Consider the following 18,236-nt stretch of genomic DNA (forward strand, 5'->3'; position numbering starts at 1 on the left):
TTTCTGAGGTCACAAGTGGTTGTTCCCGTCCTGATCTCCAGGACACAGTTTCGGCCTCTATAAACTGTCCCCTCATCTGAGAAACAACAGAACGATTCGCATTAAGCCATCAGGCCACATTATTTTACGACTCTCCTGCTTCCATTCATCCTATGACTCTCCACTGCAGAGAGTCTGGTAGGCGTCTCTTGACTGTACCGTACTGCACCGTCTGTGACTGTGTACACAGCGGTTGTCGATGTGGGACTACTCTGCATACACCACCCCGCTTGATAGTGACCATGGTGTCATTGTTGCCTTGGTTCTCTGTTGATCGGAAAGCCATCTTCCGTGCAGAACACGATCGTAAGAGATCTGTTGATAGTTTGTATGATTATATCGTGGATTAGACGTAGCCTGGGTAAATAGCAGTTTGTTTGGACAACACGGTTGTGGGGAAATAACGATTGGTATAAATTAACTGAGTATTAAGAAAACATAATTGCAATTTTGTATTTATTTAGTGCCGACCGGTTTCAGCCCATCGCAGGGGCCACGTTCAGGACGAACATATGGTCGACCGCTGGAGGCGTCAGTCTGCTGCCACACCTCGGTAGACGTGACGCCACCACCAGTACACCATATGTTAGCCTCTGCGATGGGCTGAAATCGGTCGGCACTAAATAAATAAAAAATCGCGATTAAGACTGTTCTCTTAATACTGAGTTAAATAGCAGTTTGTTACTTTAATTTTGCTCACCAGTGTATATGGAAGGATGAGTAATATGGTCCAAAGTATCCGGACATTTACAAGTGGGCATTAGTGTGGGGTGTGTCCAGCCTTCGCCTTTATGGCGACTTGAACTGTGCTGGGTACACTTTGAGTGAGGTGTCCGAATGTCTGCGGAGGGACTGCAGCACATTCTTCCACAAGGGCCGGTATCAGACGAGGTACTGACGTTGGACTCTCGCCTCTGGAGCGACCACTGCAACACAGACGCTCCTTAACGTCACGCTGATACAAACCGTTGTCGTCTCCGAACTGTTCCTCTACTGTACGCAGTATGTTCTCCTATCCTTCAACATTTAACGTTTTCTTAAACGAAATAAGAGGACCACACCCTAACCACGAAAGATACTCACCCACACGATAAACCGCCTCATTCGTGCTTCTCTGTTGGCACTACACATTATGGCAACTAACATTCGTCCAATGAAACCCTTCTGTTGGATTGCGACAGGGTACAACGTGATGCATCATCCCAAATGAATCGTTTCCAGTCATTCACTGTCCACTGCAGTCTTTTTTTTTCTTTTTTCTTTTTCACCACCTCAGGCGTGGCTCAGTAATGACTACAGAAGTGTGTCACTTATGTGGATCTGTTGGACCATTGCACTCCAAACTTTTGAGACATATCTGCAGTCACTGAGCCAGCTGGACAGCTGGTAGCACTTTGAAACTCAGGAGTGATTCCTTCTGGCGATTTTCCTTCGATTTTTTTGCAACCACTCTTCGCAGTGGTGTACGGTCTCTGTACGTCAGTACAAGGTGTCTGCCCGGCCTCGGTTTAGTTATGGCCGTTCCTTCGCGTTTTTCGCGTTTCCACTTGACATACACATCGCCTACAGTCAACTTGGGCACCTTTAGAATCGTTGAAGTGTGCCTGATGCATTTGTTACTCAGGTGACATCCAATGTCTAATCACCGCTGGAGGGCGCTGAGTGACCCATTCTGCTGTCACTGCTTCACTACTCACAACACAGTACTCCCCGCCCCCTCTCACACTGGTGAAGACACTTCTTGAGACATCTGGCGGTGAATTGCGCATTCCATATGAGGGGGACATTTTGTGTCAGATACTCTATGTATATGAGGGTGTAGTTTTAATAACTACCTTCTTGGTTTTTAAACCAAGGTTTTTAAACCTTCTATGGCCTTACACTGTGTTAACGTACATGTCAGTACCCTTTTCCTCACATTTCTTCACTAATTTTCAAAACATGTAACTTAAATCTCCTTCAACTCGACTACAAAACTTGATCATCAACAGACAGTAAATTACACTTCCAACAAACTGGTATAGACAGACACCTAAACAGGTTGAGTCAGGCGCTGCGGTCGGTAATGCCTATATAACACATAAAGTGTTTGGCGCAGTTGTTAGATCGATTACTGTGGCTACAATGGCAGCTTATCAAGATTTAAGTGAGTTTGAAGTTACAGTCGGCGCACGAGCGATGAGACACAGCATCTACGAGGTAGCGATAAAGTGGCAAATTTCCCGTGCGACCATTTCACGAGTGTACCGTGAATACCAAGGATCCGGTAAAACATCAAAATTCTGACGCCGCTGCGTCTTGCAAGAACGGGACCAACGACGACTGAAGGGAATCGTTCAACGTGACTGAAGTACAGCCCTTCCGCAAATTGCTACAGATTTCAACGCTGGGCCATCAACTGCCAGTGGGCGACCCACTCAATGAAAGATCAACGATATGGTCTTTCGGAGCCGAAGACCCCTTCGTGTACCCTTGATGACTGCACAACACAAAACTTTACGCCTTGCCTGGGCCCTTCAACACCGACGCCATGTTGCCTGGTCGGACGAGCGGATGGACGTGCACAGATATGGAGATAACCTCGTGAATCCATGGACCCTGCATGTCACCAGGGGACTGTTGGTGGAGGCTCTGTAATGGTGTGGGGCGTGTGGAGACATAACTTCATGAATCCAAGGACCCTGCATGTCAGCTGGGGACTGTTCAAGCTGGTGGAGGCTCTGTAATGGTGTGGGGCGTGTGCAGACATAACCTCATGAATCCAAGGACCCTGCATGTCAGCAGGGGACTGTTGAAGCTGGTGGAGGCTCTGTAATGGTGTGGGGCGTGTGCAGACATAACCTCATGAATCCATGGACCCTGCATGTCAGCAGGGGACTGTTGGTGGAGGCTCTGTAATGGTGTGGGGCGTGTGCAGACATAACTTCATGAATCCAAGGACCCTGCATGTCAGCTGGACTGTTCAAGCTGGTGGAGGCTCTGTAATGATGTGGGGCGTGGGCAGGTTGAGTGTTATGGGATCCCAATACGTCTAGATACGACACTGACAGACGACATGCACATGAGCGTCCTGTCTGATCACCTGCATCCATTCATATCCATTGTGCGTTCCGATAGACAATTCCTGCAGGACAATGCTACACCCCAGCTAATGAGCGCCTCCAGGAACTCTCTTCTGAGTTTAAACACTTCCGCTGGCCACCAAACTCCCCAGACATGAACACTATTGAGCGTATCTGGGATGCCTTGCAACGTGCTGTTCAGAAGAGGTCTCCAAACCCTCGCTCTCTTATGGATTTATGGACAGCCCTGCAGGGTTTTTGGCGTCAGTTCCCCACAGCACTGCTTCAGACAGTAGTCGAGTCCATGCCACGTCCTGTTGTGGCATTTCTGCGTGCTCGCTGGAGCTCTGCACGGTATTGGGCACGTGTATCAGTTTCTTTGGCTCTTCAGTGTATATAAATGGTCAACTCCTAATCACAGCCGGCCGGAGTGGCCGAGCGGTTCTAGGCCCCTCCAGTCTGGAGCCGCGCGTCCGCTACGGTCGCAGGTTCGAATCCAGGCTCGGGCATGTCCTTAGGTTAGTTAGGTTTAAATAGTTCTAAGTTCTAGGAGACTTATGACCTCAGCAGTTGAGTCCCATAGTGCTCAGAGCCATTTTCCTAATCACAGTCTATGCTCTGACATTTCTTCCTGCAGTTTATACGTACCTTATCAATATATGTATTCTTTTAACTACATGGGAGAGATGCAGACTCTTGCTAATTGTAGTCTGACAGACAGTTACCAATGTTTGCTTTACTTTGATTATCGTGAATGGCGAGACTGGCTGGTAAAACCCTAGCCTGGCTTTGCTCAACTGTATCACTGGGAGTAACGGATCAAACCGTAACCCGTACAGTGACGCAGTGTTATAATTCCGGGCCACTATAACAGCAACATGTGAGTCAGTAAATGTGCCACAGTAGAGTGTGCACAGAGGAACTAGGGTCATATCTACGAACACGGCGTGGCAGGGAGAGGAGGGGACAGTCGTAGTGGTGGAGGTTACATTGCAAGTGAACGCTGAGGGGTAGGGGGCCGGGGAAGGGGGTGCAGTTTAACAGCTAGAGACTACTCAACGCCCAACTTGTAAGTTGTAGCTAGCGAGTCTCCAACCGAACACCTTTGTTGGCTATGCCAGTGCGACCAATAATTTTACAAATGGACCATCTATTATTAAAAACCGAATGTGTTACACGATTGCTCTGAAATCGCAAAAGAATGAGCAATTTACGTGCGCCTGACTTGTTAACCTCTTTTCTTTCAGGTAGGTTACATGAGTGACGAATTTTGAGTAACACTGGCACTTCTTTAACCATGTTAAAATTTTCTGCTTTCGCCGAAGCCCGGTGGTTTACACAATTTCGCCTTCCTAACATGCTAATGCAGTTGCAGCTGCAATAAAATACTGAAGCTACATATCACGTGATGCTAAAGGCGATATTATCTGTGGCTGGTGAAATTGTTCTTGATTACAAGTTATGAACTTGTTGATATGAAATTGGAATATAAATTTTATTTTCCTTAGCCCCTTCTTTTCTGTTAAAATTGTTGTGGTGTTTCTAACTCTGTGTCCTCTCTGCACGCACAGACCAGACAACACGTTGCCTGGGCTAAAACGCTGGTCTCAGTTTCATTGCACACTCTCCAGTTTGAAAAGCACTTCCCAAGTGACAGCTCCTTTTATGAAACATCCTGGCAGATTAAAACTGTGCGCCGGACCGAGACTCGAACTCGGGACCTTTGACTTTCGCGGACAAGTGCTGTTACAACTGAGCTACCCAAGCACGACTCACGCCCCGTCCTCACAGCTTTACTTCTGCCAGTATCTCGTCTCCTACCTTCCAAACTTTACAGAAGCTCTCCTGCGAACCCTGCAGAACTAGCACTCCTGAAAGAAAGGAGATCTTCTGTAAAGTTTGGAAGGTAGGAGACGAGATACTGGCAGAAGTAAAGCTGTGAGGACGGGGCGTGAGTCGTGCTTGGGTCGCTCAGTTGGTAGAGCACTTGCCCGCGAAAGGCAAAGGTCCCGAGTTCGAGTCTCGGTCCGGCACACACTTTTAATCTGCCAGGAAGTTTCACATCAGCGCACACTCCGCTGCAGAGTGAAAATCTCAGTCTGGAAGCTCCTTTTACGTTCAGCTAAGGGAGTGTTGATGCGTGTTTTCATGATTTCAATGTACACTTGGCCACAGTTCCACGGAATTTCTTGCCTACCATCTGTTGTAAGTGGATGGCGTCCATTCTTTGCAGTTCTCAGACATTCTTTCGTTTTCCTGGTCGGCTTAAAATCCTTTGAACTGGAGGGCTTTTCTTACGCAGTCCTTAACATTATTAATAAAAGGGAGGAAAAATCCTCCCTGTACACATCTACTATTATTTATCACTCCTGGAATTGTCTTTACTGTCCACAGTGCTTGTTTCCACCTCCTCAAGTGAATAACTGTTTTGCTTAAATGTGTATGTGTCTAGTGTTACTGTGGCTCGTTGGATGTCGTTGTTGGATGCACAGGCAGCGCACGCTAAGCGCGGCCGGGGGGAGGACCTGAAGAGCCTGCCCCCAGGGAAGGACCCCGGCGTGGGTCTGCTGGTGATGGCCGACCCGCCGCCGCTGCCCGTGGAGGCGCCACCGGCGCAGCCCGCGCCCGACCACGAGACCACCATGCCCACATGGCTGCCCGTCGCAATCGGAGCCTCAGTGAGTACCACACGTGATGTACCATGTGGAGCGTATTAGGCTCTGAAATTAAACCATAAATTATGTTTAGGGTTCGGCACGTACTATACAGGGTGTATCAAAAAGACTCATCCGATTTTAAAAAAGCATAACTTATATTATTTGAGATACGTGCATGGACAACATACTGTCGGGAGGAGCAAACTCTTGAGTCATACAATGAAGGCTTTCACGACCGGATGGTACTGTTGTTGATAATTCTTCCGAGTTATATGGCCGTGGTCCATGGAATTCTTCTATTCCTAACGTTTCGTCCAACACTACGTTGGACATCTTCAGAGTTGTGGCTGGTCCTGCTGAGTCCTGCCGATTGACGAGTCGGGCGTTGGAGAGCGGCCTAAATACCGAGGAAAGTGGGCGTGGTCTAGCTTGCACATAGTAGCAGAGAGAAAACTAGTCAAAGATAAAATGTAACTATCGATAATAGTCCGTCATAGATAAAAATCTCTTTTCGATTCTGTAACGCCACTGTACATATCTCGCTTAATTTCAAGGCCTCTTCTTTTCTATTAAAATTATCTTCAGTTTATAAATTTCAATAGCCTCCCTATACAGTTGTGGATAATAGTTCGTGGTGGCACTTAAAACTGTAGTTTCAGAAAACTTAACTACATGGTCACCTGACTGAAGTGCATGTTCCGCAACGGCCGATTTATCTATTTTTCCCAGTCGGCAAAGACTTTTATGCTCCTTTACCCTCGTATTCACACTTCTTTCCGTAGTACCAATATAGACCTTGCCACAAGTACACGGAATTTTATACACACCGCTAGATGACAATGGTGGCCTTCTATCTTTAAACAGAACGAAGTACTTGTCCTATTTTTCTGGTAGGTTTGAATACCAGTTTGACTTTATGTTTCAGCAAAATTCTAATAGAAAAGAAGAGGCCTTGAAATTAAGCGAGATATAGACAGTGGCGTAACAGAATCGAAAAGTGATTTTTATCTATGACGGACTATTATCGATAGTTACATTTTATCTTTGACTAGTTTTCTCTCTGCTACTATGTGCAAGCTAGACCACGCCCACTGTCCTCGGTATTTAGGCCGCCCTCCGACGCCCGACTCGTCAGTCGGCAGGACTCAACAGGACCAGCCATACCTCTGAGGATGTCCAACGTAGTATTGGACGAAACGTTAGGAATAGAAGAATTCCATGGACCACGGCCATATAACCCGGAAGAATTATCAACAACAGTCTCTTGAGTTTTATAACATTTTGAAGGTTCAGCCTCAGTTGCGCAAATTTTCTGGTCTTTACCAGGTTTCGGCTACATTAATCTAGCGTTCTTCAGAAGCATAAAGTTACTATAACATACCAGCGTAAGGTACAGTGAACATTAAAATTAAATCCTATAGTACCGTGGTACCATGTCACGGTACTATAGGTTTTAATTTTAATGTTCACTGTACCTTACGCTGGTATGTTATAGTAATTTTATGCTTCTAAAGAACGCTAGATTAATGTAGCCGAAACCTGGTAAAGACCAGAAAATTTGGGCAACTGAGGCTGATCCTTCGAAATATTACTCTTTCACAGTTGCTGATGGAGCTGCAATATGCTAAAAATTCTTGAGTTTTACACAGTTTCCACTAGGTAGCAGCAGTGTGCGCCCATTTATGTTCTAGTAAAAATGGTGTCGGGAGAACAGAAAGCGTTTTGTGTTCTACTTTTAGCGCAGTGCATGTCAGTGATAACTGTTCAGCGTCACTTTCGTACTACATATGATGTGGATCCTGCTACAGCACAGAGCATTAGACGATGGCACGAACAATACCGAGAAACAGGTTGTCTGTGTAAAGGCAAATGGCCGGTCTGTCCCAGAGCGTCTGACACAGACGTCGAACTTATCCGCCATAGTTTCACAAGGGGTGCGCAGAAACCCGTATGCCTTGCAGCTCCACAGCTCAACATGCCCCCGATGTCCGTCTGGCGGTGTTGCGTTGACGTTCACACACGAAACCGTACAAAATTCAGCTACTGCAGGCTCTTCGTGAAGGTGACAAACGGCAACGGGTGGACGTCTGTAATTTCGTTCTTGGCGAGATTGAGGGTGGCAGTTTTCGTCCACGCTTAGCGTTTAGTGATGAGGCGACATTCCATTTAAATGGAGAGCTGAGCTGTCATAATGTGAGAATATGGGGTACGGAACAACCACATGAAGTTTTATAACATGAGACGGACTCCAAAATTTAATTTGTCTTGAGCAGATTCACAGGGAAAGGTGAATGGTCCATCTTTCCTTGCCTGTTAAAGCAAGACATATCACGAGATGGAGAGAACTATTTTTTCCCGCAGTTCTAGACTGATTCGAACGACTTCATTTACCAACAGGATGGGGCACCACCGCACTGGCGTCTGGAAGTGCGGGAATTTTTAAACCAAAGGTAGTACACCACCAGCCACAGACAAGAGGATTGCTATGCACCACCGCCTCTGGCAGACATTCATGGTCTGAAGATGATCTGATATAAAGATCGATACCGGTCACCATTGAAAAAGTGAAGCGATCAAGACTGATTCTAGTTTATTTATAATAATAACAGATCGCTGACCGGCCAGAGTGTCCGAGCGGTTCTAGGCGCTACAGTCTGGTACCGCGCGACCGCTACGGTCGCAGGTTCGAATCCTGCCTCGGGCATGGATGTGTGTGATGTCCTGAGGTTAGTTGGGTTTAAGTAGTTCTAAGTTCTAGGGAACTGATGACGTCAGCAGTTAAGTCCCATAGTGCTCAGAGCCATTTGAACCATTTTTGAACAGATCGCTGTTTTTCCTATAGAAGATTACTGAACGATGGATCGGTCGCACTGAACCAAATGATTCAGCCTTACTTTACTGGTCTCCGAGGTCACCGGACCTGATTATAAGTGATTATTCCTTGCGGAGGTTTATAAAAGACCCTGTTTATGTCCCTTGGTTACCAACAATGAATGAACTGAGACATCACATAACAGAAGCTGTGGAAACTGTAACTCAAGATATGCTCAATGCAGTGTGGGAAGAATTTTAATACTGCATTGACATACGCCATGCATATCAAGGGGGGCGTAATGAACACCGATTAAAAGGTATGAAAAGAAACTTTTTGATTTTCCTGTTCATCAAAAAACAAAATTCATTGTATATGTTTATTAGTTTCACAAATATAGACATGCCAAATCGGATGATCCTTTTTGAGACAACCTGTATAATAAATACTTTATTCCAGTCTGCTACCTGATCCAATTCTTTGCACGTTTTGCCATTCATTCCCAACATGTGTCTCTGCATTGCTTGCTGAGCAACCGTTCTAGAATGGTCTCTCGGTCGAAAATCCATGTTTCACTGCCATAAGAAAAAACCGCATTGATTTTTAACATTCTGTATCAGATGCACTAGAAGATTCGTTTTGGAAACGCTATTTAGAGTAGCAATAGCACTCCAGGCCAATTCACCACATCTTTCAAAGCACAAAATTATTCCCACCTTAGGTAACGTCACGCTAGTTGTAACACTGCCTCTAGCCCAGACAATGACCCCAGGTGGGTGAAGAAAAGAATTCTGTGTTGAGTGGTCTACTGAAGGCGTGCACCTTTCTGTCCCAATGTGAGCAATGGTCTTATGCTAGGTACCTGACTCCATGTCCATTACGTGAAACTGTGATGGACTTGTATTTGTTGACAAATCAGTTCCCAACAGGTATAAAACTGGATGTCACTGACAAGGCAAAGCAGTCATCTCCAGTCCCTATCGGCTAGAATATTTTTATAACAATTGTCCTCATGTGGTTGGAAGTGGTGGACTATTCTGCAGACTCAATGCAGGGTCCACATCAATATAGCAAAATATTGAGCAACTTTATTCGTAGTGTTGTCACAGGCACTTCCCAACACCATAGCTCATTTCTGTTATTGTCTTGTCTCCAAGTCGACTTATGCTACTGCGCTGACTCTGTAAAACCGAGAGGGAAATACACGTCACTTTTCCGTCATGACTGACGTCAGCGGCTCACGGTTTGTACAACCACCTGAAAGCAGTCCTACGCTATTTACCGCTCCTCAAAGGGCCTAGTGTGCTATTTTCGGTAGATGACTAAGGTAAGATGTTCCTGAATGATCTTTACAACTTTAACGACGTATATTTCAAAAAATGGCATAATTAGAAAGGTGCGGTTTGCAGTTTCATGTTCACACACACCTTGAGTTTTTTGTTTTGTTTTTGCAGGTAAGTTATTGACGAAAACAGCCAGCTCTCACCATACCGTACAGCGTGTGGAATGGTTGATAGAGACCAAGATCGAGATGTGGAATGGGTACAACAAGTATTTACTCAGAGCCCAACAAAATCGATCCCTCGATAGCTGCAGCTACCATAGGGTCCTCATAAGAGACTGAAGCTCCATGCCTATTGGATGCAGCTGCTACATGCAATTCAACCTGATGACAGGCCAAAGCGCAGAGTATCTGCAGTTGAGATTCTGAGTCGCATCGACAAGGACCTAGACTATCCAAACAAGATGGATGTTGACGGACGAATCTTTCTTTCAGGTGTCCAGGAAGGTAAACAGACGCAATGTGAGGATCTAGAGCTGTAAGAACCCCGACTTTAGTATGGAAACTGTGCGGGAGAATTCAAAGGTAAACATGTGGTGTGGTCTGCTTCACGACCGTGCGGTGGAACCATTTTACTGTGCAGAGGCGTCTGTAGCCTGGGCATGCTGGGACAGTTTGCATTTCCACAGTCGATGCACTGCAATCTGGCACCATGCTGCAGCAGTTGATGCCCCTACTTACTGGGGCTCTATCGTTAGGAAGGCTTTGGACACCACGTTTCCAGGTCGCTGGATTAGTAGAGGAGGACCCATTCCTGGCCTCCAAAGTCTCCCAGATGTAACCCCACTAGATTTTTTTTTCTTTGGCGCTTTGTGAAGGATTTCATCTGCCATACTCACTGCTGTCCTTACAGAACTGTCAGCTCACATGAGGGCAGCAATTGTACCCGTTAGTAAGGACATGCTAGGCTGGACATGGGAGAAACTGGAATATCCCTTATATATCCTGCACGCTACAGATGATACAGACATTGAACTCTGTTAAACGGCTAGTAAAACTTTAGGCGTGTGTGAACATTATGCCGCAAACCTCTCCTTTCTACCTATCCCCGTTTCTGAAATGTACGCAATCAAAATTGAAAAGTTCATTTTGGAACAGGCTGTATTTTGTCTGGTGAGATAATGTAAATAACTCGCTTCCTGGAGAAGGTGGCTAAACGGCGTGGTGTTTGGTGCGCAGGCGCTGGTGGTGATAGTGGTGGTCTCCGTGTCGGCGGCGATGCTGGCGCGGGGGCGGCGCCGCTACGTGGCGGGGGCGGCTGGGGGCGGACCGTCGGCGGGGGCGGGAACCATGGAGCTGCGCTCCATCAGCCCCCACAGCGGCGCGTGCAGCATGGCGGCGGACCCCATGGCGGCAGCTCCCACCACCACAGGTACGTCCGCCAAAATTCTCTCTGCACAAAGGTACAACTGATTCAGCATAAAATCTCCTACAAGCAGACGGACGAAACTATTTGCTTGGCATTGATAGAATGTATATTTTTGGTTGCAAATAAACTTAGTAACGTCATCCATCATCGACTACTTTGCGTTGACTGCAGCTCCTACAGAGCGTGTATTTTGGTGGCTTACGAAAAGTTTTCACATCTATAAACTGAAAAAATACACTGAGGCGACAAACGTCACGGCATACCTCCTAATACCGTGTCGGATCTCCAATGGCCCGGCACAGTACAGTAACTCAACTTGGCACAGGTTCAACAAGTTGTTCCAAGTCCGTTTCAGAATATTGAGCCATGCTGCATCTACATACAGGGTGTTTCAAAAATGACCGGTATATTTGAAACGGCAATAAAAACTAAACGAGCAGCGATAGAAATACACCGTTTGTTGCAATATGCTTGGGACAACAGTACATTTTCAGGCGGACAAACTTTCGAAATTACAGTAGTTACAATTTTCAACAACAGATGGCGCTGCAAGTGATGTGAAAGATATAGAAGACAACGCAGTCTGTGGGTGCGCCATTCTGTACGTCGTCTTTCTGCTGTAAGCGTGTGCTGTTCACAACGTGCAAGTGTGCTGTAGACAACATGGTTTATTCCTTAGAACAGAGGATTTTTCTGGTGTTGGAATTCCACCGCCTAGAACACAGTGTTGTTGCAACAAGACGAAGTTTTCAACGGAGGTTTAATGTAACCAAAGGACCGAAAAGCGATTCAATAAAGGATCTGTTTGAAAAATTTCAACGGACTGGGAACGTGACGGATGAACGTGCTGGACGTGACGGATGAACGTGCTGGAAAGGTAGGGCGACCGCGTACAGCAACCACAGAGGGCAACGCGCAGCTAGCGCAGCAGGTGATCCGACAGCGGCCTCGGGTTTCCGTTCGCCGTGTTGCAGCTGCGGTCCAAATGACGCCAACGTCCACGTATCGTCTCGTGCGCCAGAGTTAACACCTCTATCCGTACAAAATTCAAACGCGGCAACCCCTCAGCGCCGCTACCATTGCTGCACGAGAGACATTCGCTAACGATATAGTGCACAGGATTGATGACGGCGATATGCATGTGGGCAGCATTTGGTTTACTGACGAAGCTTATTTTTACCTGGACGGCTTCGTCAATAAACAGAACTGGCGCATATGGGGAACCGAAAAGCCCCATGTTGCAGTCCCATCGTCCCTGCATCCTCAAAAAGTACTGGTCTGGGCCGCCATTTCTTCCAAAGGAATCACTGGCCCATTTTTCGGATCCGAAACGATTACTGCATCACGCTATCTGGACATTCTTCGTGAATTTGTGGCGGTACAAACTGCCTTAGACGACACTGCGAACACCTCGTGGTTTATGCAAGATGGTGGCCGGCCACATCGCACGGCCGACGTCTTTAATTTCCTGAATGAATATTTCGATGATCGTGTGATTGCTTTGGGCTATCCGAAACATACAGGAGGCGGCGTGGATTGGCCTCCCTATTCGCCAGACATGAACCCCTGTGACTTCTTTCTGTGGGGACACTTGAAAGACCAGGTGTACCGCCAGAATCCAGAAACAATTGAACAGCTGAAGCAGTACATCTCATCTGCATGTGAAGCCATTCCGCCAGACACGTTGTCAAAGGTTTCGGGTAATTTCATTCAGAGACTACGCCATATTATTGCTACGCATGGTGGATATGTGGAAAATATCGTACTATAGAGTTTCCCAGACCGCAGCGCCTTCTGTTGTTGAAAATTGTAACTACTGTAATTTCGAAAGTTTGTCTGCCTGAAAATGTACTGTTGCCCAAGCATATTGCAACAAACGGTGTATTTCTATCGCTGCTCGTTTAGTTTTTATTGCCGTTTCAAATATACCGGTCATTTTTGAAACACCCTGTAACTGCGAAAGTGTTGTCAGTGCAGAATTTCGTGCACGAACTGACCTCTGGATTGTGGCCCATAAACGTTCGCTGGGATTCATATCTGACCATCTGGTGGGAAAATGATTTGCTCGAACTCACCAGAATCTTCTTCAAACCAGTTGCGAACAACTGTGACGCAGCAACACGACGCGATGTCATCCATAAGTATTCCACCTGCAAATGCCTTTCAAATAGCCGAAAATAACTATTTCATATCTAAGATCGGTTCACTTGCACCAGAAGCCACACCATTATGGAGCCACCACCAGACTGCACAGTTGTTGACAACTTCGGTCCATTGCTTCGGGGGGATCTGCACCCCACCCGACCCCTACCCCCCGCCTCTTACCAACTGAAATCGGGACTCATCTGACCAGGCCACGGTTTTCCGGTCGTCTAGGATCCAACCGATATGGTCGGGAGACCGGAAGAGGCGCTGCAGGGGACATGCTGTTAGCATCTACATCTACATCTACATTTATACTCCGCAAGCCACCCAACGGTGTGTGGCGGAGGGCACTTTACGTGCCACTGTCATTACCTCCCTTTCCTGTTCCAGTCGCGTATGGTTCGTGGGAAGAACGACTGCCGGAAAGACTCCGTGCGCGCTCGAATCTCTCTAATTTTAGATTACTGATCTCCTCGGGAGGTATAAGTAGGGGAAAGCAATATATTCGGTACCTCTTCCAGAAACGCACCCTCTCGAAAACTGGACAGCAAGCTACACCGCGACGCAGGATGCCTCTCTTGAAGAGTCTCCAACTTGAGTTTGCTATACATCTCCGTAACGCTATCACGCTTACCAAATAACTCTGTGACGAACCGCGCCGCTCTTCTTTGGATCTTCTCTATCTCCTCTGTCAACCCGACCTGTTACGGATCCCACACTCAAGTATCGGTCGAACGAGTGTTTTGTAAGCCACCTCCTTTGTTGATGGACTACATTTTGTAAGGACTCTCCCAATGAATCTCAACCTAATACCCGCCTTACCAACAATTAATTTTATATGATCATTACACTTCAAATCGTTCCGCACGCATACTCCCAGATATTTGACAGAAGTAACTGCTATCAGTGTTTGCTCCGCTATCATATAATCATACAATGAAGGATCCTTCTTTCTACGTATTCGCAATACATTACATTTGTCTATGTTAAGGGTCAGTTGCCACTCCCTGCACCAAGTGCCTATCCGCTGCAGATCTTCCTGCATTTCGCTACAATTTTCTAATGCTGCAACTTCTCTGTATACTACAGCATCATCCGCGAAAAGCCGCATGGAACTTCCGACACTATCTACTAGGTCATTTATATATATTGTGAAAAGCAATGGTCCCATAACACTCCCCTGTGGCACGCCAGAGGTTACTTTAACGTCTGTAGACGTCTCTCCATTGATAACAACATGCTGTGTTCTGTTTGCCAAAAACTCTTCAATCCAGCCACACAGGTGGTCTGATATTCCGTAGGCTCTTACTTTGTTTATCAGGCGACAGTGCGGAACTGTATGGAACGCCTTCCGGAAGTCAAGAAAAATAGCATCTACCTGGGAGCCTGTATCTAATATTTTCTGGGTCTCATGAACAAATAAAGCGAGTTGGGTCTCACACGATCGCTGTTTCCGGAATCCATGTTGATTCCTACATAGTAGATTCTGGGTTTCCAAAAACGACATGATACTCGAGCAAAAAACATGTTCTAAAATTCTACAACAGATCGACGTCAGAGATATCGGTCTATAGTTTTGCGCATCTGCTCGACGACCCTTCTTGAAGACTGGGACTACCTGTGCTCTTTTCCAATCATTTGGAACCTTCTGTTCCTCTAGAGACTTGCGGTACACGGCTGTTAGAAGGGGGGCAAGTTCTTTCGCGTACTCTGTGTAGAATCGAATTGGTATCCCGTCAGGTCCAGTGGACTTTCCTCTGTTGAGTGATTCCAGTTGCTTTTCTATTCCTTGGACACTTATTTCGATGTCAGGCACTCGATGCAAAGGCACTCGCGTCGGTCGTCTGCTGCCGTAGCCCATGAACGCCAAATTTTTACGCACTGTTCTAACGTGTACATTCGTCGTACGTCTCGCATTGATTTCTGCGGTTATTTCGCGCAGTGTTGCTTGTCTGTTATCACTTCCACACTAACGCCGCTGCTCTCGTTCGTTAAGAGAAAGGCGTCGGCCGCTGCGTTGTCCACGGTGAGAGGTAATGCCTGATATATGGCATGATGGATGAAGGGATGAAGTAGTGAAGGCAGCAGAGGATCAAGTAGGTAAAAAGACGAGGGCTAGTAGAAATCCTTGGGTAACAGAAGAAATATTGAATTTAATTGATGAAAGGAGAAAATATAAAACTGCAGTAAATGAAGCAGGCAAAAAGGAATACAAACGTCTCAAAAATGAGATCGACAGGAAGTGCAAAATGGCTAAGCAGGGATGGCTAGAGGACAAATGTAAGGATGTAGAGGCTTATCTCACTAGGGGTAAGATAGATACTGCCTACAGGAAAATTAAAGAGACTTTTGGAGATAAGAGAACCACTTGTATGAACATCAAGAGCTCAGATGGAAACCCAGTTCTAAGCAAAGAAGGGAAAGCAGAAAGGTGGAAGGAGTATATAGAGGGTCTATACAAGGACGATGCACTTGAGGACAATATTATGGAAATGGAAGAGGATGTAGATGAAGATGAAATGGGAGATACGATACTGCGTGAAGACTTTGACAGAGCACTGAAAGACCTGAGTCGAAACAAGGCCCCCGGAGTAGACAACATTCCATTGGAACTACTGACGGCCTTAGGAGAGCCAGTCCTGACAAAACTCTACAATCTGGTGAGCAAGATGTATGAAACAGGCGAAATACCCTCAGACTTCAAGAAGAATATAATAATTCCAATCCCAAAGAAAGCAGGTGTTGACAGATGTGAAAATTACCGAACAATCACTTTAATAAGCCACAGCTGCAAAGTACTGACACGAATTCTTTACAGACGAATGGAAGAACTAGTAGAAGCCGACGTCGGGGAAGATCAGTTTGGATTCCGTAGAAATACTGGAACACGTGAGGCAATACTGACCTTACGACTTATCTTAGAAGAAAGATTAAGGAAAGGCAAACCTACGTTTCTAGCATTTGTAGACTTAGAGAAAGCTTTTGACAATGTTGACTGGAATACTCTCTTTCAAATTCTAAAGGTGGCAGGGGTAAAATACAGGGAGCGAAAGGCTATTTACAATTTGTACAGAAACCAGATGGCAGTTATAAGAGTCGAAGGGCATGAAAAGGAAGCAGTGATTGGGAAGGGAGTGAGACAGGGTTGTAGCCTATCCCCGATGTTATTCAATCTGTATATTGAGCAAGCAGTAAAGGAAACAAAAGAAAAATTTGGAGTAGGTATTAATTCCATGGAGAAGAAATAAAAACTTTGAGGTTCGCCGATGACAGCAAAGGACTTGGAAGAGCAGTTGAACGGAATGGATGGTGTCTTGAAGGGAGGATATAAGATGAACATCAACAAAAGCAAAACGAGGATAATGGAATGTAGTCGAATTAAGTAGAGTGATGTTGAGGGTATTAAATTAGGAAATGAGACACTTAAAGTAGTAAAGGAGTTTTGCTATTTGGGGAGCAAAATAACTGATCATGGTCGAAGTAGAGAGGATATAAACTGTAGACTGGCAATGGCAAGGAAAGAGTTTCTGAAGAAGAGAAATTTGTTAACATCGAGTATAGACTTAAGTGTTAGGAAGTGATTTCTGAAAGTATTTGTATGGAGTGTAGCCATGTATGGAAGTGAAACATGGACGATAAATAGTTTGGACAAGGAGAGAATAGAAGCTTTTGAAATGTGGTGCTACAGAAGAATGCTGAAGATTAGATGGGTAGATCACATAACTAATGAGGAAGTATTGAATAGGATTTCGGAGAAGAGAAGTTTGTGGCACAACTTGACCAGAAGAAGGGATCGGTTGGTAGGACATGTTCTGAGGCATCAAGGGATCACCAATTTAGTATTGGAGGGCAGCGTGGAGGGTAAAAATCTTAGGGGGAGACCAAGAGGTGAATACACTAAGCAGATTCAGAAGGATGTAGGTTGCAGTAGGTACTGGGAGATGAAGAAGCTTGCACAGGATAGAGTAGCATGGAGAGCTGCATCAAACCAGTCTCAGGACTGAAGAGCACAACAACAACATGGCATTCTCGGTAAAATGTGGATCTCGGAATAATTAATTCCGTAGCGATTTCCGAAATCGATTCTCACATGCATCTTGTTGCGTCCAAAGGCTGCTAATTCCCGTTGTGTGGCCATAATCACTTCTGAAACCTGTTCACGTGAATCACCTGAATACAAATTATAGCTCCGTCAGTGCACTGCCCTTTTATACCTCGTGTACGCGGCATTACCGCCATTTGTATACGTGCACATCGTCGTCCCGTGACATTTGTCACTTCAGAGTAAAGAAGAAATAAAAGTCAGTGCAACATGAGTCTGATGTTAACGACGTTAATTTTTTGATTGTAGAGCAGGTAAACTTCGACACTAAATAGAGAAACTTAACAGGCCAAGTTTGAAAATAGACCTTAAAATTAATTATGGCAAGATAAAAAATTTATAATCAACACAACGAAAAATAAAATTGTAGGGCAGAGTGTTTATCTTGGAACAGTTTTCAGCCTTTCGCGTCTACCATTTCCTTATTCACCATTTCTTTATTCCATTTCGAAATGACAGCACTCACTTTAACCGAGCGAGGTGGCGCAGTGGTTAGACACTGGACTCGCATTCGGGAGGACGACGGTTCAATCCCGCGTCCGGCCATCCTGATTTAGGTTTTCCGTGATTTCCCTAAATCACTCCAGGCAAATGCCGGGATGGTTCCTCTGAAAGGGCACGGCCGACTTCCTTCCCCATCCTTCCCTAATCCGATGAGACCGATGACCACGCTGTCTGGTCTCCTTCCCCAAAACCAACCAACCAACC

General features: G+C 45.8%; 1 protein-coding gene across 1 annotated transcript in view; it reads left to right on the forward strand.

Annotated features, from left to right (window-relative positions):
- Positions 1-18,236, forward strand: part of LOC126109661 (nascent polypeptide-associated complex subunit alpha, muscle-specific form-like) — a 232,183-nt gene that overhangs the window by 173,444 nt on the left and 40,503 nt on the right. The window contains exons 9-10 of the mRNA XM_049914707.1: positions 5,594-5,779; positions 11,092-11,284. Coding sequence (XP_049770664.1) covers positions 5,594-5,779; positions 11,092-11,284 — 379 coding nt within the window. The remainder of the gene's footprint in view (positions 1-5,593; positions 5,780-11,091; positions 11,285-18,236) is intronic.

The sequence above is a fragment of the Schistocerca cancellata genome, chromosome 12, assembly GCF_023864275.1.
Source record: "Schistocerca cancellata isolate TAMUIC-IGC-003103 chromosome 12, iqSchCanc2.1, whole genome shotgun sequence".
Taxonomy (NCBI): domain Eukaryota; kingdom Metazoa; phylum Arthropoda; class Insecta; order Orthoptera; family Acrididae; genus Schistocerca; species Schistocerca cancellata.